The sequence below is a fragment of the Oncorhynchus kisutch genome, linkage group LG3, assembly GCF_002021735.2.
Source record: "Oncorhynchus kisutch isolate 150728-3 linkage group LG3, Okis_V2, whole genome shotgun sequence".
Lineage (NCBI taxonomy): Eukaryota > Metazoa > Chordata > Actinopteri > Salmoniformes > Salmonidae > Oncorhynchus > Oncorhynchus kisutch.
The window spans coordinates 39,222,125-39,249,493 of NC_034176.2; the positions used below are offsets into that span (position 1 = coordinate 39,222,125).

Consider the following 27,369-nt stretch of genomic DNA (forward strand, 5'->3'; position numbering starts at 1 on the left):
CAGATATGGAGGACGGCAGAGACGCACAGTACAGGCGTAAAGGACAGACGTACAGACGCAAGGTACAGTAGACCGCCGTCTCCAAAAGACAGACGTGAATAGGTAGAGGAAAAATACAATCAGGGTCAACAGTCTGTACAGGGGAGCTTCTTGTCAAATGAGTGTGTGAGTGTGTGTGTGTGAGTGTGTGCATGTCCATAGTGTACGTATAGCGCCTGTTTTGTGCCTCAGTAAAGTTATTCTTAACTGTACGTGCGTGTGTCGAGTATGCTTGAGTGAGAAAGTGTGTTTGCGTATGTCTCCTGGGCACGTCGGCTTGCATGAGCGAGTGTGTGTATAGTATGTGTCTGGACTCACTGTCTCTGGAGCCATGGAGAGAGTCTGGCTTCATAGGGGTGGGGTCACTCCAGGAGCGGTTGAAACTCTTGGCTCGGCGGTCGGCATATGCTGATGAGGGAGTGGAGGAGAATGAGTGGAGGATGAGGAGGAGGCCGGGGGGGGGGGGGGGGGGGAGTGCCACACGCACTTTCCCTAATCAAGCCCAAAACACACTGGGCGTGTTCCAATAACATCTATTTTCTTCTGAAGTGTACACTTGTTCACTACTTCCCACAAGTCTAAAAGCATTGGATTGGTGGAGGCTAGAGGGAGTTTCCACCTTGTATTTTAATACCTGTAATTTCCTTCCAAATCAGTGAAGGGAAGTGAACAAAGGAACACTTTGGGAGAAAAGGACAGATAATTGGGATGTAGCCACTCAACACAGATGCTAGTAACTCAGAAACGTCTTTCACCACGGAGTGGGATTCACTCCGCTATGCAGACGCCAACACACACAAACACTTCCCATATGTTCAACACATCCCGGTTCATTCAAAACAGCCTGGCTGAAAACATGTTCCTTGTATTGCTCTGACTGAGTCATCATCACGAAACAGTGATGCTGAGTGGGTGAGCATCTGGTACTCCAGCTCACAGCTGGGCCTGTCGTATCCAAACCACCCAGTCACTTAAAAGCTGCTAATAAAGTCAACACCTCTACCAGCTTCTTCTAACCAGACATCCTACTATAAAACGCCAACCTGAAAGCTTTTATGCCGTAACGTTGATCATCTTGACTCTTTGACCACTTTCTCCTGGGAGTTGGATGTTTATTTTTCAGACAGGTTGAAATGTAAGAGAGGGACACAGAATTTAGAGGGGAGAACATGTGGTAGGGGGCGGGTGAAGTGAGATTCGGTGTGCTTGGGAGACTATACTACTACAGTTTCACCACACTCCCACAATGGACCACTTGGTTCCATTTACTGTAGCTTTAACTAGTTAATATTGAGCCATGCCACAATTAATTATGAATGCATGAATGTACCATGCAGTATATTTTATCCAGCACACACTGACACATGTACTGTACAGGCTGCATGCATATAGCACAACCACACTGACGAAAGTAGATCCCATAATAACAAGCTACGACCGCACAGGCACCAGGGCCACACTCACTGGGGAACTCACTCTGAGCCTTCATTCTGCGGCTGCCCACCATTCTCAGGTGCTTCCGGAAGTTCCTGTCACAGAAAAGAACAGGGCAGTAGAAGGGAGAAGAAAGATGGAGGACAGAGAAGGAGAACAGAGGGAGAGGGAGAGAGAGAGCAGAGGGAAGAAGAAGAGTAACAGTTTAGTAGCTTAGCTGGACAGGAAAGTGAAACGGCGTGTCAATCAATGCCTGTTCATGTTTTTTTGGGGGGGTGGGGGGTGGGGGGGTGCTTTGCTGTTTGAAGTTATTCAGTCTGATCAATCTGATTCCTTTCGAACTCTCCCACAACACGATTCAACTGGATCAAAAGAGATGAACTCTTTTCCAAGTTTGGTCAGTCTGAAAAAAAGATCTAAAACATTGTGGATCTGTGAATTTTTTTTAATCCAATCTTGTGAAACAAGTTCCTGTGATTCAGCTGTCATCTACTGACAGTGTACAAAACTCTTGAAAAAAAACAAAAAAACATGTGATGTTAGTTACACAGAAAGTAAATACTGACTAGATACAGTAATGCGTAGAGATAACCATGTTACTGGAGCCTGGTACTGTACATTGCATCCTCATAAACAGTTACTAAATAACTTTTTTAAGGAAACACATGCAATGGTATGGCTCAGTTGCGAACCGTCATTCAGGGCAGAGCCTCAACTGTTTTGAGCCCCACCTGTTTAGCTAAAAATATATACAGTGCATTCGGAAAGTATTCAGACCCCTTGACTTTTGACACACTTTGTAATGTTACAACCTTATTCTGAAATTGATTTAAGAACATCTCAGCAATCTACACACAATACTTCCATAATGACAAAGCAAAAACAAGTTTTTAGACATTTTAGCTCAAATCTTTTACATTTTTAACTTTGTCCCCTTCCGCTGAAAAACATCTTCACAGCATGATGCTACCACCATGCTTAACAATAGGGATGGTGCCAGGTTTCCTCCAGAAGTGACGCTTGGAATTCAGGCCAAAGAGTTAAATCTTGGTTTCATCAGACCAGAGAACCTTCTTTCTCATGGTCTGAGAGTCTTTAGGTGCCTTTTGGCAAACTCCCAGCGGGCTGTCATGTGCCTTTTACTGAGGAGTGGCTTCCGTCTGGCCACTCTAACATAAAGGCCTGATTGGTGGAGTGCTGCAGAGATGGTTGTCCTTCTGGAAGGTTCTCCCATCTCCACAGAAAAACTCTAGAGCTCTGTCAGAGTGACCATCGGGTTCTTGGTCACCTCCCTGACCAAGGCCCTTCCTTCCTCGATTGCTCAGTTTGGTCAGGCGGCCAGCTCTAGGAAGAGTCTTGGTGGTTCCAAACTTCTTCAATTTAAGAATGATGGAGGCCACTGTGTTCTTGGGGACCTTCAATGCTGCAGACATTGTACCCTTCCCAATATCTGTGCCTCGACACAATCCTATCTGAGTTCTACGGATGATTTCTTCGACCTCATGGCTTGGTTTTTGCTCTGACATGCAGTCAACTGTGGAACCTTATATAGACAAGTTTGTGCCTTTCGAAATCTTGTCCAGTCAATTGGATGGATGCATCTGGGCTCAATTTCGAGTCTCATAGCAAAGGGTCTGAAAAATTATGTAAATAATGTATTTTTGTTTTTAAGTTATTATTATTTATTTTTTTGCTTTGTCATTATGGGGTATTGTGAGTAGATTGCTAAGGATTTGTATTTTGATTATAGAATAAGGTTGTAACGTAACAAAATGTGGAAAAAGTCATGGGGTCTGAATACTTTTCAAAGGCACTGTATGTATATATACAGTATATATACAGTAGTATGTATATATACAGTATTACTTTATTTATTTATATATATATTTTGTTATTAATATAAAATATGTGTTGTTTTGCATGTTATTTTGGCATTAATACGTGTCACATATCAGTTTGCAAACAATGTAAAAAAAAAAATCATAATTAATGAAGCCGCATACAAAAACATGGTCTCATCTTTCTTGAGTAAGGCAGCTCCAAAATGCAGGTGTTTCAGCCTAGCCTCAGTGCTTTCTGTGGTGGTGGGGCAGCCAGCGGAAAATACAGAGCGTAGGGGTTGGTAATGTGATTGGCTCAGTGGTCTGTCACTCACTGGGACACTACGTCACTGCAAAATCTATGGGGATAGCTTGAAAAATCAAGCCCCTTGGGTGCTGCCATAGAGTTACATTAGAACTGTCCATCCATCAAGGCTCTAGGTCATTGGCCACAGATAAAATTACGTCAAATCAAGTTATATCTACCATAGCTTTGATTGGACTCATGTCAACATCATATTTTCTAAATCTTAGCTAGCAAACTAGACAAGCTGTCATTATCATGAATCAAGTCAACAATCTACTGACAAATCCTTTTCAATCCTTGTCATATGAAGAGAAATTATAGAGAAAATGTATCCATGCTCATCGAAAATTGGACATAAACATTACACAACAAATAGAAAATTGCAAATTCAACAATGATCGGTTTGGAAGGGATCAGTGGCTAACTGAAAGCGTTGCAAAGCAATCACTAGCCTGTTATTCAGTGGAGTGAGTGTGTGGTCCAAGTCTACGTTTAAGCATCTCTTTTCCAAGCTTAAAAGGATTTTGATTTGATTTGATTAGGATATCTTTTAGTCCTCATTTGGACTAATCTTCAAAGAGTCCTTAAACATTAAAATACAATTTATAATATGATCACATTTTCACATATAACACACTGTTACAAACAGACATAACGCACTAACATATTGATCAGATAAATACTCGAACAGTCTTTTCTGTCTGGATAACACATAGATGGTGGACAATCTATTCCTAGAATTGACTGAATTCCGGTCTCTTACCATTGAATACTGTTGTGAATAGAGTTTTGCCGTTTAAAATGGTGTATATTATGAAATAAAATAAGAATGTTTTTTCAATTATCTTGTTGATTGATGACCAACCAGAGCATTGCGCAATGACTACAACAGAAGAACCATATGTCCACCTTAAAACAATCCTTGCTGCTTTCTTCTGTGCATTCTGCAGTCTCCTAATTTCACTTGCTGATGCATTTCCCCAGACCACACGACAGTAGTTCACCTGACTCTCAATGAATGCTTGGGTTAAGAATCTTTCCCGTTAAATATGTAGCTATCCTTCTGATCATGCATGCAGCTTTAATATTTATTTTAACATAGATGAGTTATTTGAGACAACCATGATAAGCAGTTGTCTAGCTGCACTCCTAGTAGTTTGGTTTCTGCCACTTTCTCAATTTGTACTCCCCCCATACTTAATGGTATTCCCATGCTGTGTTGGCCTTTTCTTGGTGGAACAGACCAACATACATTTGGTTTTCTTGGTGTTTAAAACGAGTTTGTTCCCACCTCCTGATATTTTCCAACTCTACTTGTAGAGCTTGCTGTACCTGTTGAACCGATTGTCTTGCTGCATAAATTATAGTATAATCTGTAAATATAGTAGCTTGAGTTTCAGATAAGGCATAAGGAAGGTCGTTGGTATATATCAAGTAAAGTAGTGGCCCAAGGAAGCTGCCCTGCGGTATTCCATAGTTTAAAGCATGAGGGGAAGAAAATTAACCATTGTTATAGGTGGACTGTTTCCTGTCAGTTAGATATGACTGTACCCAATTCAATGCTACCTCCTTAAAACCATAATGCAACAATTGTGTCAAAATAATTTTATGATCCACTAAATCAAATGCTGCACTGAAATCTAAAAATAGTACACCCACAAACCTGCCATTATCCATAGCATTGAGCCTCTGGTCAGTCATGTCAACCAATGCAGTGGTAATGGAATGGTTTTTGCGAACAGCATGCTGATTGGCTGTAATCAGATCATACTTTTCCATGTACTCCCATATGTGTCTACTCACAAAACCCTCCAATATCTTACTTAGTGAAGGGAGCATACTAATTGGTCGACTATTGGCAGGAGTAATGGGTTCTTTGCTGTTGTTCGGAATAGGGCACAGTTTAGCAAGCTTCCATACATTTGCAATGACCAATTACATTTGCAGTGACCAATTAAATATGCATTTCAAAAGGATAAACATTTATAAGCAACACCATGGGCCAGAAAAGTTTGAATACAGCACAAGTGAATGAGTTGTTTATATCTCACCCCCGGTGAGCACAGCAGTTACTACATCAGCTCAAGGACAGGGAATTAGACAGCTGGCCGCTTCAACCCCAGGCAAAACGGAGGATTAAGGAGGTCAGCACTGCATCAGGGGTAGATTTGGATCAAATTAGTTCAGTAAAAGAGGTACGTTTGGGTTTTGCATTGTAGTGAGTTTTATATTGTGTCAAATGCTCAACAATATAGCCTAAGATAATGGTGGCGCAAGCATGTAAAGTTAATAATGGTGCTATAATGGTTTGTTTAGGCTATTATTAGCCTAAAAGGTTGAATACATTGGCCATGCTGTCAATCTAGTATGACTTCTGGCGCGTAAAAAAAAGACTGGAAACTCAGAACTGGGAAATCTCACACTTCAGTGAGTTCAAGACAACTGGGAACTCAAAAAAAAAAAAAAGCTCAGACTGGGAAAATAATATGTTTTGAACGGTCGGTCATCCAACTCGGAATTCCAAGTTGGGAACTCGGGACACTTTCTAGAGCTACGACCTGAAGATCAGACATCCTGATTCAACCTTGTTTTTTTCCAAGTTCCCAATTGTCTTGAGAGCACCATCAATCCAGAGAATGCCAGACTTTGATGACAAAGTTTGATGACGAAATTTGCCCACCAGAAGGACTGCCGCGCCATCTTCCTGTTCAAGTCAGCACAGCATAACAAGGTGAATCAAATGCTGCACTAAAATCACTAGACAGCTGGCCGCTTCAAACCCGGGCAAAACGGGGGTTTTGTTGTCTAGCTCCCTCATTAATGTCTTAATCGGAATTACGGATTGCCTCTTATCTGCTCGTCGTCCCATTATGCCATAGTTTGTACATCTTAATTGTCAGTAGAAACCACATTTGTTTAAGCAAGTTTTTAAAGTAGTAAATGAGGCTGAATGAACAGTTTCACTGCCAGACAAGGCTCCGCTGATAACCAGGTGTGGTGGTGGTAAGGATTCACTCCATGGTGCTGAAAAGAAAGCTCTGCTGTTGGGACAACTTTTTGTAGGCCCTAACAGTTTGTGGGCACCTTTAATCACCTTTATAGTGCAATTAATTAGGGTTCAATTCCCGGTCCGACTCTCTTCTCTGTATACATCAATGATGTTGCTCTTGCTGCTGGTGATTCTCTGATCCACCTCTACGCAGACAACACGATTCTGTATACTTTTGGCCCTTCTTAGGACACTGTGTTAACTAACCTCCAAACGAGCTTCAATGCCATACAGCTCTCCTTCCGTGGCCTCCAATTGCTCTTAAATGCGAGTAAAACTAAATGCATGCTCTTCAGCCGATCGCTGCCTGCACCTGCCCGCCCGTCAAGCATCACTACTCTGGACGGTTCTGACTTAAAATATGTGGACAACCACAAATACCTAGGTGTCTGTTTAGACTGTAAACTCTCCTTCCAGACTCACATTAAGCATCTCCAATCCAAAATTACATCTAGAATCGGCTTCCTATGCCACAACAAAGCATCCGTCACTCATGCTGCCAAACATACCCTCGTAAATCTGACTATCCTACTGAACCTTGACTTCAGCGATGTCATTTACAAAATAGCCTCCAACACTCTACTCAGCAAATTGGATGCAGTCTATCACAGTGCCATCCGTTTTGTCACCAAAGCCCCATATACTACCCACCACTGCGACCTGTATGCTCTCGTTGGCTGGCCCTCACTTCATATTCATCGCCAAACCCACTGGCTCCAGGTCATCTATAAATCTTTGCTAGGTAAAGCCCCGCCTTATCTCAGCTCACTAGTCCCCATAGCAGCATAGTAGTACGCGCTCCAGCAGGTATATTTCACTGGTCACCCCCAAAGCCAATTATTTCTTTGGCCGCCTTTCCTTCCAGTTCTTTGCTGCCAATGACTGGAACGAACTGTAAAAATCACTGAAGCTGGAGACTCATCATCTCCCTCACTAACTTTAAGCACCAGCTGTCAGAGCAGCTCACAGATCACTGCACCTGTACATAGCCCATCTGTAAATATAGCCCATCCAACTACCTTATCCCCATACTGTTATTTACCTTTTTTGCTCCTTTGCACCCCAGTATCTCTACTTGCACATTCATCTTCTGCACATCTATCACTCCAGTGTTTAATTGCTATATTGTAATTATTTCACCACTATGGCCTATTTATTGCCTTACCTCCCTTATCCTACCTCATTTGCACACACTGTATATATACTTTTTCTAATTGCATTATTGACTGTATGTTTGTTTATTCCATGTGTAACTCTGTGTTGTTGTTTGTGTTGCACTGCTTTGCTTTATCTTGGCCAGGTCACAGTTGTAAATTAAAACTTGTTCTCAACTAGCCTACCTGGTTAAATAAAGGCGAAATAAAAAATTGAAAAATTAAAACATTACTGTATTGTTTAGTGTTGTGTTGTTTAGTGGCTTTGCTGGCATGCATCTAAAAATAAAAATAAACTGTCCCCAAAAAGACTTACATGCTAAAATCGCCACTGGTATGGCTTAAGGTGCAAGTTATGTGTGCTTAACCTCCTCTTCCTCTCTAACTTAGAAGTTGAAATTAGACTTTGAATTTGAATACTGCCCTCCCTCTCATCCCTCACTACTTCTCCTCTTCTCTTCAACCTACTTCATCCCTTGTTCCCTTGTCTCTCGCTCTACACAGCTGTCTGGTATACACATATCCATGGTTCTGATTCATGTTGTGGATCAAACACAGGCATTATGCATATGGGTGTGTGTGTGTGTGTGTGTGTGTGTGTGTGTGTGTGTGTGTGTGTGTGTGTGTGTGTGTGTGTGTGTGTGTGTGTGTGTGTGTGTGTGTGTGTGTGTGTGTGTGTGTGTGTGTGTGTGTGCGTGCGTGCGTGTGTGCGTGCGTGTGCGCGCGCGTGCGTGCGTGTGCGTGAGAGAGTTGCTGTCGTCAGTTTACCCACAAACACTGCCTGCTTTAAAGGAGGAAGTAGAGAGGGAAAAGGATGAGGGGAAACAGAGAAAAGAAACAGCCCTAAATGTAAGTGGAACAGAGTGGAAGAAGAGAAACAAGCCTAAAAAAAAATTATCCATAATTCATGAATGTTTACTTGACACGTGATGCTATTGTGCATGCATGTTAAGACCCTTTTAGCGCTGTCGTAGCTTGTCTTTGTTTAAGAGGACTCTCTCAAAGTTAGGTATTTGTTCCCACGTGTTATCCAGCACGCATTACTGAATCGCTCTCTATACTGTTGTAGTATGAATGCCATAGTTAAGACAAATATGTTGGAAGAAACACTCATAAATTATAACTAATGTTGTGCATTCTGCTGTGTCCAATTTATAACGGAAATACCTTTATTGAGACTGTTGCCTAAGCCTGGGGTTACACAAAGCAACTATCATGCAATTTTAGTTGCAAGTGGCATCATCTCAAGTAACTTTGCTGTTACATGAAGCAACTCAAATGCGATTAAAATTGCATGGAACAGCCAATCAAATTGAAGATGCTTCTGTCATATTGTTTGAGAATTCTAAACTCACCCCATTTCAACAGTGGAGATTTGTAAAAACCCTACTGTCTGTCTCTCCGATATTTGCAACATTGTTTCAATATTCTAATTCGATGTCCAGCTGTCCCATAGTGTCGGGATTCGGGATGAGACAGATACAGGCAGGCAACGTTTCTCAACCAGTCGAAATCATGAATCTGCTGGCATCATTTTTATGGATAGCCACAAAGAAATGTAATTGAAAAAATGTCAAAAGAAACTAAGTGCAGCTAGTTTGCAGTCTTTCCAGCTTGAAGCGATTGTGTTAGCTGTGTTGTTGGCCTCTGAACATCAGTGTCCTGATGAGTGAGCACATTTTCCAGGCGAAAGCATGCCTCATTAGCTCATTGTTATGGATGTATCCAAATAAATGTCTCTGGAAAACAGCTTAACCCTCTATGGCATGACTTTTTATTTTTGGGGCAAAAAAATATTTCACCCGGTTTTTGGGGAGCTTCGGGGTCCCTGATAATATATCCATCATAAAATTTGTCGTCGTCGTCCCCCAAACAGATATTGGTTTCTTGCTAAAACACCAAGGTTTTCTATAGTACGTATGATAAGTGGAATAAGGAAAACAAGCAATATATGCATTAGAACAAGTTTAATTTAGACAAACATCAACCACAAATAGTTCCAGTCAATCACAATAAGAAGCTTCAAAGTCAAAACATCAAACAATCAAATAAACTAACATCCAAATGAGTGTGTGTGTGTGTGTGTGTGTGTGTGTGTGTGTGTGTGTGTGTGTGTGTGTGTGTGTGTGTGTGTGTGTGTGTGTGTGTGTGTGTGTGTGTGTGTGTGTGTGTGTGTGGAGGGGTTAGCCTATGTGTGCGGGTATATGTGCAAGTGTGTGTGTGTTTCAGTGTGTCTGAATGTGTGTTTGTGTGGGTTATTATTTGAATCAGTGTTTCTCTTTTTGACAAAGCACACTCTGATTTCCAATTCTGTGTGGAACCTCAGGAAGCAGATGCTGGTGGATGTGAAACAGAGGTGGACATCACATTTCTGGCACTTGGCTTTTGGTGTACCTGTGCACCCTGGTACCTTGCATCTCCCCTTCTTTTCAGTGGGCTGTGGCATCCAGGTGCACATCAGGGACTGGAATTGGAGCAGCGGGTTCTTTTCTCCTCTTCTCCTCATACCTCACCAGCAATTGTGGAACTGGGACAACATTTCTCGCGCTCCAGACTCTTTCCACTTTTGCAATGTATGACTTGAAGGTATACAGCTTCATTTGTTCCTTCTTTCTCATGCCAGTGCCTTCACAATCTCTTTGGTAGAGCAGCCAGGTGGTCACGATGATCATATCCAGGAAGTGGAAGACCAGCCGGCGGTAACACTTCTTTGATCTGATTTTGTCCTGGTACAGTGAGTCGAGCAGATCCACCCCACCCATATTCTTGTTGTACACAGCAGGGCAGGGGACTTTGGCGATAATCTTTCACTTCAGATCCCAACTGTCAACCTCAGGGATTTTTTGATGGCCTCCCATCTATTCAGTATCATGGTGTCAGCTACTTGGGACACTCGGCAGGCTTTGTTCCAAAACATGAAGTTGCCTGGTAAACCAAACAATGTACACCACAATACCCAGGAACTGCTCCAATTCTTTTGGAGTGAGGTTAAGGGGCTTGTTTACATTACATTGTATCGCATATAGATTTGACTGCCCTACAATAACTTCCAGAATCCACTCTTCCTGACTCTCCTCAAGCTCACTGTCCTCACTGTCAGCGGGAATGACCCTAACTGCTCGATTATGTTCCTTCTGCCCATAAAACGTTCTTGTGTCCATTTCCTGTAAGTATCAGTAGATAGTAAAGTAAAAATATTGACCATGGTCATAATTATGCATCCGAGCACATCTCCACACTTTAGCATGATATGGCCCGAACAACAGTGGTCTAACGGCACAATGTTGCCCTGAGGCAACGAACCAAAAACACAGTTTTAGTATATAAATAAAAACAAAATAAGTATTTAAACAATCAAACATACTTCTTTACATACTCCTGCACATGCATATATATTTTTTTACATGAAGTTATTTGAATTTAAACATGTTAAAAAGTGATTTTATCTTACCAATTGGTGGGCCTGTGTCCCATGTGGCTTTGTGAAAGGACTGCTCCACCCCCAGACAAAAGGCCACACTCACTTCAGCCCCTCATTTCATTGGACACAGACATGTTAGAAAATATATCTATATTTTTTTATTTAAAAAAAAATGAAAGGGGTGGTGTGAGGTACAAAAAGGTAGCTTGTTGCCTGAGGGAAACACCATGCCACAGAGGGTTAAACAAATGCAAATGCAGCTACTTTGCTGTTATTCTGCCTGCACTTTTTGACGTGACTGTAAGTTAGCCGTAGTTGGCTAGCTAGCAAGCAAGGGATAAGAATGTTGCCAGCCAGTATGGCAATGGAACATTTAGAACGAATGACTGGGTCGCGTCTCTAGCAACCGAACCGATAGAACGAACGACCAGCCGGCTTGGGTAGCAACCCTAGATTTGTGTCGGGAATATATCTTATGGAAGGATGAAATAGTATGATTTTTTTTTGATGAAAATATGTCAGTCATTATTTGAATATGTTGGTAACCTGTTGTATAAAACTGATGTTTGGAGGATATATTGGCACGGGTGTTGTTAAGCTCAACTTTGTCTCGGGCCTAACACCCGTGCCAATATATCCTCCAAACACCGTCTTCAAGGGCATTATCACTTAAACATCTCCTGCTGTGATTGTCTTTGTTCTGTCAACCTTGGTAGAGGGTTGTTCTGCGCAGCACTGACAGCTGTGTGTTGACATGACAACTGTGTGCTCAGTGTGCTTCTCCACCTGCATTGCTTGCTGTTTGGGGTTTTAGGCTGGGTTTCTGTACAGCACTTTGAGATATCAGCTGATGTACGAAGGGCTATATAAATAAATTTGATTTGATTTGATTTGAACTGGGTCAGGATTCCGAACCGTCGAATGGATCATGTGACAAACGTGTTTGTTTTGATTGGCTGTTGAAAAGTTTTAATTGGATGCAACCAAGTTACAGATTAGTTGCAGGGGGGTGCTTCGCGAAGCAATCAAGAAAAAACTCAGTTGCAAAAGACTCAAATTGTGTGCAAGTTGCATCGTGTAACGGCAGCCTAACGGTTTGCGTGTTAGATATCAAGCTAAAGCTAACGTGTGTTTTCTAGACAGCTGGTTTACAAATAAAATACTGTCACGGTCTCTTACACAAATCAACTGGGTGCCTGTGACAGTACGATGCACTCCCTGAAATGACTCAGTGATGAAAGAGAGAGAGAGAGAGCGAGCGAGCAAGAGAGAGCACCTCCTCCAGACCTAAATTAATGAGGGGAGTTTTGGTGTGTGTGCACGTGTGTATTAGCGTGCGTGCGTTACTCTTCATATACAAACTTCTCAGTCCAATCTCCACCCATCCATATGTGTTCCTTTAATCTGAATATAATAAATTGAACCAAATTGATACAATGAAACACTGTCCATACTCCTCTGCAACACATGAGAACCCTGGTGCACTGAATACACCGACAATTTATTGTACCCTTTATCCTGTAAGAGCTACACTGTGACACATGATTCATACAGTCACAGCCACACAACGCTGTCCGGCAGAGAAGTGAGTTACAGTCCAGTCTCCATGAACACAGTCACACGGTGTGCACTGCAGCAGCTCGGTGTTTAACACTGATTAAAACTGTCATGCCAATGTCATGCTGTAAATGTTCATACATTGATTCATTGCCACGGTTACACACCACTGCCCATTGTCGCACAGCCGCCAGGCCTAAGGAACTAAAATGTTGACAAGCTGTTGTAGCAGTGTCAGTCTCACCAATGCAAACCCAGCTCCTGGTCCCATCTACAGTAGTACAGCTAGGCTGTCTCCCAAATGGAACCCTATTCCATATATACTGTAGTGCGCAACTTCTGAGCTGGGTTTGAGTTGGTGAGAAAGACACTAGCTTTCCTCCTTTACCGCCAGCCCATCCATGCACAGACAGCAACCCAGACACTCACGCACACCAATCATTATTGACTTCTGGAGTCAACTGTCTGGCTCTTAGGCAAAGTGTTGTATGATCACGCTACCTGGAACAGTGAGAGGCTACTGAGACATGGTCGATCATTAGAGTTGGTCTGACGGACAGGGTGTGAGGGTGAGGGGGGGCACAACAACAATGTTAGAGGGTGCCTGTGCGTCTGTGTGTGTGCACGTGTGTGTCTGCGCAGGGGTTGTTGGGGCGGGGGCCACACCACACTACAGCACTGTGTACAGGGCAGCCAGGTCAGACATGGAAGGTACCTCTCAGTCTCTGTTATAGTAGAGGTTGCCTCCTGTTCTCGTTTCCTCCTCTTTCTCTCAGCAATGCACCGGAATGCCCTGCTGGGACGTCACAGTGTTAACGGGGTCAGGGCTCAGAGGTCAGAAGTGAGGGTCTGGGTTTGTGAGTGCAGGGTTAGAAGGCGTTAGTGAGCGGGGATCCACGCCACAGAGAATTAGCCATCACAGGGTTAGCACTGGTTAGTGGCTAGTGGGTTAGAGCCAGCAGCACAGGTGCTTGTTGTACACGACACACACTGCAAACACACACATAAGGATACCACCAAGACAGCAATTGTGTTTGTGTGTACCTCCTAAATGGATATATGTTGTGACAGGGTGCCAAAAAGAGTAACCATCATGTGTGACAGATGCTATCCATATTCTACGCACTGGGGTCAATCACTGCCTGTCACACAGATGATGAGAACTGTCTGTGGGTGTGTGTGTGTTTGTGTGTGTTGCCTACTGTGCATAAACTAGACTGCTGTATGCTGTGGTATAAACTAATAACTACAAATGAGGATTACAAAACAAATGACTTCACAACCTGTTCTATGTATACTGGACAGTGCACAATTAAGAAATAAGGCCCAAAAGACTTGTGCTATATGCTGAATATAGTTACAAGTAAATTGCGTTGTTTGGCCCGAAGTCAACCCATTTACCGGTGACAGAATTCAGCACATAGCATGGTCTCAAGTGCTTTATTGCTTTAATAAAACGGTTACCAACATTAAAATAACAATACATTTAACTTGTTTAGTCTGGTCTGCTTGAAACTCCACTTACTACTTGTAGCTGTATAGTCTGTTTGTGTTGGTCTTGGCTAGCTTAATGCTACTGTTGGTAGCTAGCTAGCAGTCACTCACTCACAGCACCGTCATTAAAAGGGGCATGAGGGAAGCCCCACATGCCTACAATTGTATGTAGTGAGAATGCTCGAGAGCAGGCAACGTTGAGAAGTAATCTTTAAACGTGTTGCCCTTTTCTTACATTTAGCTTTGTAATTAACTAAAACAAGGAGACAACAAAAAAATTGCATTCGAAAAAGGTGAAGTTTTTGCTGTGCACCAATGGGGTAACCTAGGTAACCACAGGTTGTTTTCCCCACAGGCGGGAGGGGGCGCAACGTTATATCTAATACCAACTGGGACTATGCTAGCTAAACTGGATAACTAGCTAGCCTACAGCTAGCCTAGTTATGTCTGCTAACGCTCTGTACATTGCCATTTATCGTCCATCCACTAAAAAAAGTGTTCTGTGTCGCCTGGTACACCACTCCGGCAGAAAAGAGGAAGATAATGGATACTGTTCCTGGAGACAATGTACCAGGCGACATGGGACACTTTTATAGTGGATGTACAATAAATGGCAATGTACAGATTAATGAGAACAAAACATCTTAAAAGTTAGCAGACATAACTAAATAAGCTATAGGCTAGCTAGCTAGTTTAGCAACAATTGTTTGTTAGAAGTATAGAAAGAACAACCAGTGTTTTTCCCTAACAACATTGCCGGACTCTTTCGTCTAAAGGAATACTTCAATAGTATGAACTGAATTATCAAGATAAAGTTAATGAAAATGTGTCATTTATTTACATTTTATATGTTGGTAACAGTTTTATAGAAGCAATAAGGCACTCGAGACCGTGCTATGTGCAGAATACAGTCTAAGTTAAATGGGTTGGCTGGCCTTTCGCGTCGCATCGGGCTGAACAACAGCATTTACCCGTGACTGTATTCAGCACATAGCATGGTCTCTTGTGCCTTATTGCATAATTATGAAATATAATCCATTCACTCTCAATGCGTCCCAAATGGGAACCTATTTCCTTCATAGTACTCTACTTTTGACCAAGGTAGTGCCCTATATAGGGAATAGGGTGTCAGTTGCGATCTACTTCTATCTAGACGGGCACCACTAAAACAATGAGTCGCATAATGGCCTTTTCTTGAGACCACCTACAGTGTGTACTTTTCATTACACTTGTGCACTTGTGTATTATACAATATTGCGTAACTACAGTAAGCCTATATTGCTCTAGGCAATTCTTTGTTCCTTCCCGAATGCGTCCTTTTGAAGAGTCAGTCGTCCTTTTGTTGCACCGAATGAACTGACGAAACCAAACTTAAAACAACGTCAGTGTGGAGAGGGGTGTGTGTGTGTGTCATGACCCTGGCTACAGAGGAACAGAACACTACATTACCATCTCTAGTGTGACTCATTGTGCTACAGTACTGTGTCTTTTATGTTCTGCATTGTTGATCCGTAGATTACAATACAATTTAATACCAGCTATACTGTTATAGTGAGAATTCAATCTGCACTTATTTACAATTTAGACCGATTGTGCAGAATATGTATTGTTTATTCATTGGAGCTTTGGATACTGTTGATGTTTTTCCGTAACATCGAACACTCAGTACAGCAGGGGGGAGGGGGGGGGGGTTAAGAGGGGTTAATAAGGATGAAGGATACAGTGGGTAATAGCACACAGGGAGACATAGCCAAGAGTTTAACAGTGAGTTGTCTGAGGGGCACAGAGAAGGAGTGAGAGAAAGAGAGAGTTACTCACGATATACTGTAGGCGCAGGAGTTGGTGCAGGCCGTGTGGCGGAAGGGAAGGAAAGAGAGGAGAATCAAGTTAAGACACTTTAGTAATAAATAAAGAACTTGACAGAGAGATATACGTTTGGGAGAGCTAGCTGTCAATCATATGATATTTCAGTCAAGGACACTGTGTGCATCACAAATGGCACCCTATTCCCTATATAGTGCACTACTTTTCACCAGAGCCCTATGGGTCCTGGTCAAAAGTACAGCACTATATAGGGGATAAAGTGCAGGGCCTCCATGGGGAGTAATGAGGGGGGGACAGATGACGCAGAGGACAGGAGGGACAGCGACAGATGGAGAAGAAAAATAAACAAAGACGTTGACAGATGTGCACAGAGAGGGAGCGATGGAGAGAGAGTGTGGGATCCAGGGGGACGGCCAGATAGGAGATGAGTGGAGAGATGAGTGGAGTGAGAGAGGGAGCAGGGAGAATGACAGTGGCGTGCTGGGAGTGCAGGGTGTGTGTGGGCCGTAATTACTAGTTCAACCAGACAGGTGATAATTAAGCAGTCAGCAGTGTGCGTGCGTGCGTGCGTGCGCGTGCGTGTGTGTGTGTGCGCGCGTGCCTCGTGTGTGTGTATGTGTGTAGACTAATGAACCTGCTCATGCAACACACAGTGCCCAAGGTCCGAAGGCCTTGCACAGTCATTAGCCCTTCTGTACTGCATGACAGAGCCTCTGAAACTACTGGCCTCCAACTGTGTCCAAGGTAGAGCCATGTGAAGGAGTCAAAACGTCTCAAATGGCACCCTTTTCCCTTTATAGAGCACTATATACTGTTGGGAATCCGGTGCATATTTGGGAGGCACTCTGAACTCTCATCTATCTTTAGATCCGTGTTGAGAACACGGAACTCTTGAGGAAGCCATGTCATGTTCGTTAGGAGTGTGTTATATCTGGACTGGGCGTATCCTATACTCACGCCTGCATTGTTGTGGTTGCCGTCTGGAAGCTGAACATATTCTCTTTGGGGAACCAGCTATTAGGGTTGTCCTCTACATACCAAGGAAACAAAGCAGCAGTTTATCCCACAACATAAGACTCCAACTGTTGTTCTCTCTCAGCAGTTACCATGCTTCATACAATGTTAGAGCTGAGATCCGTTCTCAAACTTTTTGGGGTCCGGGGACCCCTTTTTTGATAGTAAATTAGTCAGGTACCCCTTCAAACCAAGTCTCGGGCCCTGGGAAAGAACATTTTAAAGGCTCGCCTTTTTGGGTTGTTGATTTTGGGTTGTTGCAGCTTTAACGTTAATATCCTGCAATTCTACACATTTTTCCATGAGGCAGATAGAAAACTTTGGTGTTTTAAAGCTTAAAATACAGTGAATTTATGAAAAATAAAGATTGTTGGGGAATACAAGAAGTATTGAGTTATAAAAAAATTATTTTACCTTTATTTAACTAGGCAAGTCAGTTAAGAACAAATTCTTATTTTCAATGACAGCCTAGGAACAGTGGGTTAACTGCCTGTTCGGGGGCAGAACGACAGATTTGTACCTTGTCAGCTCAGGGGTTTGAACTTGCAACCTTCCGGTTACTGGTCCAACGCTCTAACCACTAGGCTTCCCTGCCGCCCCAATTGGTGTACTGTGGATACCAAAATCCCTGTGAGCCTCCCAGGCTCATGTTAACCCAGGGTTAAGAACATTATTATTATTCTAGTTGAATAATATTACATTTTATTGTATCACTCACTCTACACTTATTCCACAGATCTCTTGGCCAAAATGCATTTAATCTGTTGTTAGTAATATTCATAAAAAATAAAAATAATGATGAGTTTATATATATTTTTACAGTATATAGTATATAGTACCAGTATATAGTACACCTACTCATTCAAGGGTTTTTCTTTATTTTTACTATTTTCTACATTGTAGAATAATAGTGAAGACATCAAAACTATGAAATAAGATATATGGAAGATATATGGAATCATGTAGTAACAAAAAAAAAAGTTAAACAAATCAAAATAGATTTTATATTTGAGATTGGCTCAAACACAAATTCCACAAATGTACTTTTAAGCACACCTGCATTCCAGGTGACTACCTCATGAAGCTGGTTGAGAGAATGCTAAGAGTGTGCAAAACTGTAATCAAGGCAAAGGGAGGCTACTTTGAAGAATCTCAAATATAAAATATTTGATTTGTTTAACATTTTCTTGGTTACTACATGATTCCCTATGTGTTATTTCATAGTTTTAATGTCTTTACTATTATTAGTAAAAATAAAGAAAAACCCTGGAATGAGTAGGTGTGATTGAGATTAAGATTTAGCTGCGGGCCCCCTGCAGTACCTCCGCGGGCCCCACAGTTTGAAGGAACATCATTGTTGTTGTAATATTACAAACGGACATGGCAGTTTCATCGATACAGATTCCAAACGCTTTGCGTTTGAGAAAAACATTCTGTTCCAAATCAATCTTATCATAGTGGACAAGGGATGGCGATAAAGAGATATATAGACACCTAAGGCCCCACTCCCCTCCATTCTTCCCTCCCCCTCCTCCTCACCTCTCTCCTCAGCAGAGCCTTGTCTGTCTCTGTCTCGGTCTTCGCTGTACATCCTCTCCAGCTTCTTCCTTTGTTTGCCTCCGTCTTGCTGGGACGTCTCCAGATCCAGGGAGCGCTGGCTCTGACATGGGGCCCTGATGCAGGTCACAGACTCTGGGGTGCAGTCCTCCCGCGAGCCCCCCCTCCGCACCCCCCAGTCCCGGATGTTATGGGCGCTCCCCGAGCTCTGCAGGGGCTGGGACTGGGACCTGTGGTTCTGTGGGCCATGGTTATGGTTGCCACGGTGATGGTTGCCACCACCACCGCCGCCGTGTTGGTATTTGCTGCCTGGTGGTTGTGGATTGGAGTACGAGGGCTGGTTGGAGGAGGGAGGAGGGGACAGGGGCTGCTTCAGCACCTCCAGCTCCAGGCTCTCCTCGCTGCCTTGGCCCCCTAGCATGCCTCCCTCCCTGGTGATGGTGTAGACCCGCTGGGCAGCTGGCTTCAGGCCCGTCAGACTTCCCTCAGTGGACCTGGGAGGAGGCTGCTGCTCAAAGGAGAAGCTGCGCCCTGCTGAGAGCCTGCGCTTGGACGGTCCTGTGGACTGCAAACTATCTGGCTGCAGGGTGCTGGGCTGGGGATGGAGACAGCTGGACTGGGGATGCAGGGTGCTGGGCTGGGGATGGAGACAGCTGGACTGGGGATGCAGGGTGCTGGGCTGTGACTGGAGACTGTGGGCCTGGGGCTGATTCTGAGGGTGCAGGTTGTTGTGGAGACGACTGAGGTCAGGGGAGTCTGTGTCTTGGCCGATAAAGGTATCAGACAGCAGGTGATCTGGAGAGAGAGAGAGAGAGAGAGTGAGAGAGAGAGGGGGGAAAGAGAGAGAGAGAGAGGGCGAAGAGATGAGCTGTTTGTCTTTTGATCTCAAGGCCTTGGCAACATTTGAGCAAACATCAGGGAGCCAAGAAAGCTTTTGGGAGATGAGAGGGGGAATGAGATGTGAAGAGATGGATGACGGCGAAGGGGAATTGGGAGAGACTTTAAGAGGATAAGTTGAAGGATAGAAGGGGTTTGGCAGACTTGCCTGGTCCTGGGCCTTGGGAAGATATACCCTCTCACAGTAAAATATGCCAATAATGTGGTCAAATTTTCAGAGCATTCTCTGCTTCTAACTGCTATACAGTGAGATGAGAGGAAGGCCGAGTGATGTGGAAGGTTACACGAAATATGAAGCCATGTGATGAGGAAAGTCCTTGGAAATGTACTAGATGAGGTTGAGATATAGGCTACCAGATGAGGCTGGGCACAGGTGAAGACGTTGCCTACCTGAGCCGGCACGGTTCTCAGGGTGTGTGTGAGACAGATAATCTCCAAAAGCTCTGGCTGCTCTGCAAAAAGAAGCACAACACAACACTGATTAGCACTGGACCACTGGCAGCCTGCCTGCCTGCCTGCCTGCCTCTCACCGTGAGCCTTCCTGCTGACTCCAACTGAGAGTGATTCACTATTTCAAGGCGTCTCCTACTCAGTAGCTAGCTACGTCCCAAATAGCTTCAGATTCCCTATAGTGTACTACTTTTGACCAGAGCCCATAGGGTTCTGGTTAAAAGTAGTGCACTTTATAGGAAATAGGGTTCCATTTGCGACGCAAACAATGTTTTATGATTGCCTTGCGCAATCATTGATTAGACCTGAACATTTGTCTCATTGACTTGGCTTTACTCTGATTTCCCTATGGAACTGTCTTCTTAAGCCGAAACTACTCGAGAAGGTCACTTCACGCTGCTAGTCGATCTATACATCGCAAAAATTTTCATGGTCCGTGTTCTACACAGTGGCCATTATTCTCTCCTACAGAAGGTGAAATCCAATATGCAGTGTGTTCCAGACAGGTTTGATATGATTCCTCACGCTTGCACACACATATACACAAATACACACACACAGACAAGCACAGACACACACACACATGCACGCACACACACACAAACACACGTAGTCGCGTGGGGAGCACTGGGCATGGAGCGTTAGAAGAGGGACGTGGGAGGCTGAGTATGTACATGAATTCAATCGTTACCTTCGTAAAACTTAAAAGCACTCCTTTCACATGTCACAAATTCAATCTCCCCTACGGTTTCTTAGCATGGGCCTGGGGATAGATTTGCAATACAAAACCAAAGCTGCGTGCAATTCTCTTCACCGGGTTTAATACTTCCTAATACGATCTCCCATGTACTGTACCACACACAGTAGCAGGGTCATTTCATTCGGTTTTAGACTGTGGTGACAAATGTGTCTTCCATATGGCACCCTACAGTATTTCCTAACAGCGCACTACTTTTCATCATGGGCCACGGGGCTTTGGTAAGAGGTAGTGGACCTATATAGGGAATAGGGTGCCATTTGGGACACAAACATGTGAACAGTGCTTCAGATATGGTCATGTGAAGGCTGTTAACTGTGCAGACATTTTATTCCAGCTCAGTGCTAAAATACCAGATTGAACTAACAATCAAGACCATTGTTGAATCAGGTTTTAAGTGCTGGGCAGGAACAAAAGCCTGCACAATCTGCGGCTCCATGACCAACCCTCTGACAAAGGATTTCATACGGAACATCTTTATGAATACTTAAAACCTAATAGGGTGGGTTATGAAATATTACCATACATTTCATTTTAATTCTTCAACATCATTAAAAAATATATATATTTCCCAATTCCCTTTCCCTTAAAATGTGGAAATGTTTTATTTAGTGGCTAGAGCTATTGTTCTTGCTCTCTTAATAGGCAAAAGAAAAAAAACATGGTTAGCAGTACTAAGTGGTTTAATACTGGTAATTAGATAAACTTTCGAACGCAAACACATTTCTACAAACACATTTCTACAAACACATTTCTAAGCACGCCCACATAGCTATGCAGACTGCACATAATATTTGCTAGAGACACAGAGGATATAGGCTAACACAAGTAGAGCATGTGCGTACATAGTTACACACATATGACACGCATACATGCGCGCACACACACACACCTACATAGATACACAGGGCTTTAATCCTCCCCCAGTCAGTGGTGCTGGCTGGCGTTGTGCAGTCTGTACACATCTCCGGGGGATGCTGCTATGAAATGGGATTGCTTTGTTGTTGTAGCCATGGCCCTCTCCCTGCTACAACACACACACTCAAACTAATTAAATATGAGGCAGCACGTGTAGCAGCTCTCCCCCTGAAAATGCAGGTTGGCATTTATTGGGATGACTCATGTACTGGAGGCAGCTCTGTAGTCACTAGTTGGCACAGGTACAAAGTCATAAAATCCCATTTTAAACCAAACCCTAACCTTAACCACACTGCTAATGTTATACCTAAACCTAACCACACTGCTAACCTTATGCCTAACCCTTACCACACTGCTAACTTTATGCCTAACCCTAACCTTAACCACACTGCTAACCTTATGCTTAACACAAACCTTAACCACACTGTTAACCTTATGCCTAACCTTAACCACACTGCTAACCTTATGATTAACCCTAACCTTAACCACACTGCTAACCTTATGCCTAACCCTAACCTTAACCGCACTGCTAACCTTATGATTAACCCTAACCTTAACCACACTGCTAACCTTATGCCTAACCCTAACCTTAACCGCACTGCTAACCTTATGCTTAACCCTAACCACACTGCTAATGTTATAACTAACCCATACCACACTGCTAACTTTATGCCTAACCCTAACCTTAACCACACTGCTAACATTATGCTTAACCCTAACCTTAACCACACTGCTAACCTTATGCCTAACCCTAACCACACTGCTAACCTTATGCCTAACCCTTACCACACTGCTAACTTTATGCCTAACCCTAACCTTAACCACACTGCTAACCTTATGCCTAACCCTAACCTTAACCACACTGCTAACCTTATGCCTAAACCTAACCTTAAATGAAGACCAAAAAGCTCATTTGTGTTTTCATAAATGTTTCTGATATATATATAGGCTAGCTAATTTTGACTCTGCAGCTGGCACATCTAGTGGAAATCGCTTCATCCCAAAAAACAACAACCTGCCCTGAAAAGTCCCAGCAACTGGTAGAGAGAGGGAGAGGAGAGAATGCTATCATCCCTTATCTCTCTGGCTCCACTCCTTCTGATACACATTCTAAAGGGATGTGTGTAAAAAGGTAACGGGGATGACAAAACACATTCACAACAACCACTTCCAGAGGACAAACTGGCATGGAGCCAATCTCTTTGTGGCACTACAAAGGTCCAATACAACACCAACTGATATCTCCCTGTTCCTAGCTCACCTCGGATTGCAATCATGCATATTGAAGTAAGAAAGTGGAGAAGATTATTTAAGAAAAGTGATGTAAACCCAAATGGCATGTTCTGTGAAAGCAAAGCAAACGCCTTTGCTTTTGTCTGTGGTGCTGTGATGTATAGGGAAGTAAACACACTCATGTATGCAGTGGTGTGGTCAGGCAGGAATAGTGTAGCCAAGCCCACACATCCCGCTGCTGTGCCTCGGAACATATACATACAGTGCGGTGCAATGTAAATACATCATACTGATGTGTATGCAGAGGGCTGTGACGAAAAAATGCATTATGGGCCGTAATAGAGGACATGAGTAGGGTAACCTGCCCAGGATAAACTATAGGCCCTAGTTATAAGCACAGAGTTGTTCTTCATCAGGTAATCAGAAAGGAATCCTGGCCCTTAGACATGAAGAAAGAAAAATTCAGCTCAATGAGGTAGTGCCTGAAGTGACAGTCTGAAGCCACTTTTCCTATCTGTGTCAAAAAGCCAGCCTTCGGTGTTCTGGCCCTGGGTGTCTTAGTGAAATCATGAGTGTAGCCCAGTTACTGGGTGTCTCATTGACACCAAACCGGGCTCTTTTATAATGTGTTAGAGTCATTTGGGAAAGAGGGGCACAGAGTGTTCCTGCTCAGCCACTGAATCTCATCACAGATCTCCTAACTGAGAGGATGACCTCTTTATGAGACACCCTATATATCTCCCTCTCCCCATCTTTCTCACCTTCCCTCTCTCCCTCCATCCCCCCTCTCTCTCACCTTTCCCTCTGTCTTCCTCTCTCCCCCTCTTTCCCTCTGCTGCTATTGGACCAGGTCTCTCTTGGAAAAGAGATGTTATCTCAATGATAAAAAAAACGGTGTAAATAAGGGTAAAATAAAAGGTCTCTCTCTCGCCTTCTCTTCTCGACTGTGTTCTCTCTCCAATACAAATACATCCAATAGAGTGAAATGACAAGATGACACAACAAATATCGAGTTGGCCACTTAGCGTCTTAGTTTCTTGTCCTCAATTGCTCTCTCTCTCGCTCCCTCTCTCTCTCCCTTTCTCTCTCTCTCTCCCTCTCTCTCTTTCTCTCTGGGAGTCAAATGGAAATCTCTAATTTGGCAGGCCTTCAAAGTACCTGCTGGCCGCTTTCTCCGTTTCACTCTCTACACTGAGGTTCTTAGGTGATTAAATTGATGTTTATCAGAGTCCGTAAGAATGATTGCTTTGTAATTGGATTAAACAAAAACAACAACAACACCAGATGTAGGAAATCACTGGGTAGTTAACGCCAAGTAAGCTTAATCAGTATTTTGACCACACGCAAGACAGTCTCAGCCTACGGCACCGTGTTCCCTACATAGTGCACTAGGTTTGACCAGGGCCTCTATTGGGGACAGGGTGCCATTTGGAACGCAACCTCAGCCCTACTTTGCATAACATGATGAGTTATGCTGAGCGCGAGCGCCGTAGCCGGCCCGGTGTGCAGCGTTAGTTTCTGACCCGCTGTGTCCTGCGTTCCATTCGGCTGTTCCGTCTGCCGTTGGCGCAACAGTAACATGGGCGTAATTACTCAGATCAATGAGGGCCAGGCAGCCTCCACTGTACAGGATCACTGTCTCCCTGTGTCATTCCAGTCCAGGCTCCCTCTACAGGCTGTAATCAGAGTAATTACAGCAGCTAGATACCACAGATACATCCCCTCTGCACTGTAATCCCTGCCATACAGAGAGGAGGGGGGGGGGTGATAGGGAGGGAGAGAGAGAGATCACCCACTCTATTTTCATCTGGGAGCCCTAGTCTAAAGTATTTGTCCTCTCTGGATATCGCTCTGTGTCCCTCTGACTGCCTGAGAGCACAGAGAGAAAATTGAACACAGGTTGGGTGAAAAGGCCGGTGGCTTAATTAAGATACATTAGTACTGAGATGGCCTGAGATTCAGACAATAAACACTAGGTGTCAGGCAGACAATTACCTCTCTGTCAGAAGTGGCTGTAGGTTCAGCACTAGGGCAGCTTGTGACTGTGTAATACAAAGATTGCGCCCGAACTGGCACCCTAGTCCCTACATAGTGTGCTACTTTTGACTAAAGGGCTCTGGTCAAAAGTAGTTGACTATATAGGGAATAAGGTGCCAGTTTGGACGCACCCACCCCAACGCCAATGTACAATATCCTAATGGAATACACCAAGAGGCTGCTGAACCAGCTATTCCTCACATCAATGCCATGGCACCAGATGCGTTTCAGGCCTGTAATGTGGATGTAGAATAATTAGGAGAGAAGCCAAGATGCGCAGTAATAACCAGAAAGGGCTAATCGTGAGTGTAATGGAGCTAACCTCCACTGTGCTCGCTCTGCTGTGTTCAGCCATACAGTCACTGGTCAGCACTGCTCTGCAAGTGGCCACACAATACATTCTGCCTGGTATGATGAGTAGAGCCATGAAATGACACTGTACAACAGATGAAACAGTGTCGTCAACACTTCTGGAGTTCTATTGACTTGCATGGCCAGAGAAAGCTAACTTCAAGCCGCCTGCAATTATTGTCCTCCTAACTCTACTAAAATACCCAGTGTAGCCAAGTATGCACTTATTCTAATGTTACCAGGCCAAATATATCAATATTTTGCTCCAGTGCATTTTCAGGTACACATATTAGTCCATTTACCTTGAGGGCATAAATATACCTCTTGGCTGAAACCACTCTCAGTTCTGTTTCCAGCAACCGTCCAGTCCAGCATAATAATAATAATAGAACATACCAGAATAAAGACGTAGACGGTATCCTGTCTGTGTCCTCACCTTGTTACCCATTTTAAACTTTATTCTAGCAGTAAACAAGATATGTCCTGGGTAACACGGAGTAATTGTCAGAACAAGTGTGTCCAAAGTGACCTTCAATGTTTAGTCGCTGCTGCTGGAGACTAATCAGACAGTGATTGTGATTCTGAGGCAGAAGTGATGTAAAACCACACCACCATGACATCGATTGATTTTATAGTCTATCTACAGTTTGGTAAAAAAAATAAAAAAAGTCCATAACTCATGGAACTTATACCATCATAGTGTTTAAAGTGAACACTAAAGTTAAGGGTGATTGCTTTCTGAAGAGTCTGGAACACGTCTCGAAATCTGTCATAGAAAAAGTGGAAAACACAGCTCTTGAGCTTCAGTCCAATAATATGTGTCTTTGATAATGTGGTCAGTTTGATTGACGGTGTGTGTTAGAGAGAGACAGAAAGACTAAGATGAGAAACAGAGAAGGAGATGAGAATGAGAGTGTGTGAGACAGAAAGAGATTGTGTGTGCGAGTATGTGAGAGAGAGAGATCGAGAGAGATAGAGAGAGAGGTAGAAAGAGAGAGTGGTAGAGAGAGAGGTCGAGAGAGAGGGAGAAAGAAAGAGGTAGAGAGAGAGGTAGAAAGAAAGAGGTAGAGAGAGGTAGAGTGAGAGAGAGGTAGAAAGAGAGAGGGGGGATAGATAGAGTGAGTGTGTGTATGACAGAGCATAACAGAAAGAGCTCAAAAGTGTGTGTGTATGTGGTTGAGGCTGTGTAAGTGGATGTAAAGGTCAGTATGTTTCATTCTGTGATGTGTGTGTGTGAGAGAGAGAGAGAGAGAGAGAGAGAGAGAGAGAGAGAGAGAGAGAGAGAGAGAGAGAGAGAGAGAGAGAGAGAGAGAGAGAGAGAGAGAGAGAGAGAGAGAGAGAGAGAGAGAGAGAGAGAGAGAGAGAGAGAGAGAGAGAGAGAGAGAGAGAGAGAGAGAGAGAGAGAGAGAGAGAGAGAGAGAGAAAGAAGGAGAGCGTGTAAAATACATTTTCTGGTACACCATAGATGCCAGAGCCTGTTGGTTGGAAAGCTTAAAAATTATGGAAACTTTTTCGAAATGTTTTGTTGCCTACATGCTTCATGCCATTTGGAAATCAAGGGTTTAGGATTCAATTTTGTGTGCAGTTGATTGGTAGCATTTCATATGCCTTTTCATATCAGATCACACACTCACACATATAGGGTTCTTCAGTTTGTTACCATAGGTGAACCCTTTTTGGTGCTAACTAGAAGCCTTTGCTTCTACCTAGCACCCTAGAACCCTTTATGTAGGGTTCTTCATAGAACCCCCTGTATATGGTTGTACCTAGAACCCTTTACGAAGGGTTCGGCCTAGAACCCTATATGATATGAAGGGTTCTACCAATAACAATTTTATCATCTAAAGGTTCTTCCTAGAACCCTCTATGAAGGGTTCTACAGAGAACCCTTTTATCTTTGGAGGGTTCTTCCTAGAACCCTCTATGAATGGTTCCACCAGCCTTATTAGCCTTTAATTTAAAATGATTTCTGACAATACATTACATATATCACAATGCCTTTCTCAGAGGGCCAAGTTATACCCATAATACAGTGGTGTTAGGAAACTCCTGGTTT

General features: G+C 43.4%; 1 protein-coding gene across 1 annotated transcript in view; it reads right to left on the bottom strand.

Moving 5' to 3' along the window:
• Nucleotides 1-27,369, bottom strand: part of LOC109872339 (NMDA receptor synaptonuclear signaling and neuronal migration factor) — a 40,784-nt gene that overhangs the window by 10,511 nt on the left and 2,904 nt on the right. The window contains exons 2-7 of the mRNA XM_031805816.1: nucleotides 19,958-20,019; nucleotides 18,653-19,465; nucleotides 17,057-17,129; nucleotides 16,094-16,099; nucleotides 1,516-1,568; nucleotides 358-447 (exon numbers count right to left, since the gene is read on the bottom strand). Coding sequence (XP_031661676.1) covers nucleotides 358-447; nucleotides 1,516-1,568; nucleotides 16,094-16,099; nucleotides 17,057-17,129; nucleotides 18,653-19,465; nucleotides 19,958-20,019 — 1,097 coding nt within the window. The remainder of the gene's footprint in view (nucleotides 1-357; nucleotides 448-1,515; nucleotides 1,569-16,093; nucleotides 16,100-17,056; nucleotides 17,130-18,652; nucleotides 19,466-19,957; nucleotides 20,020-27,369) is intronic.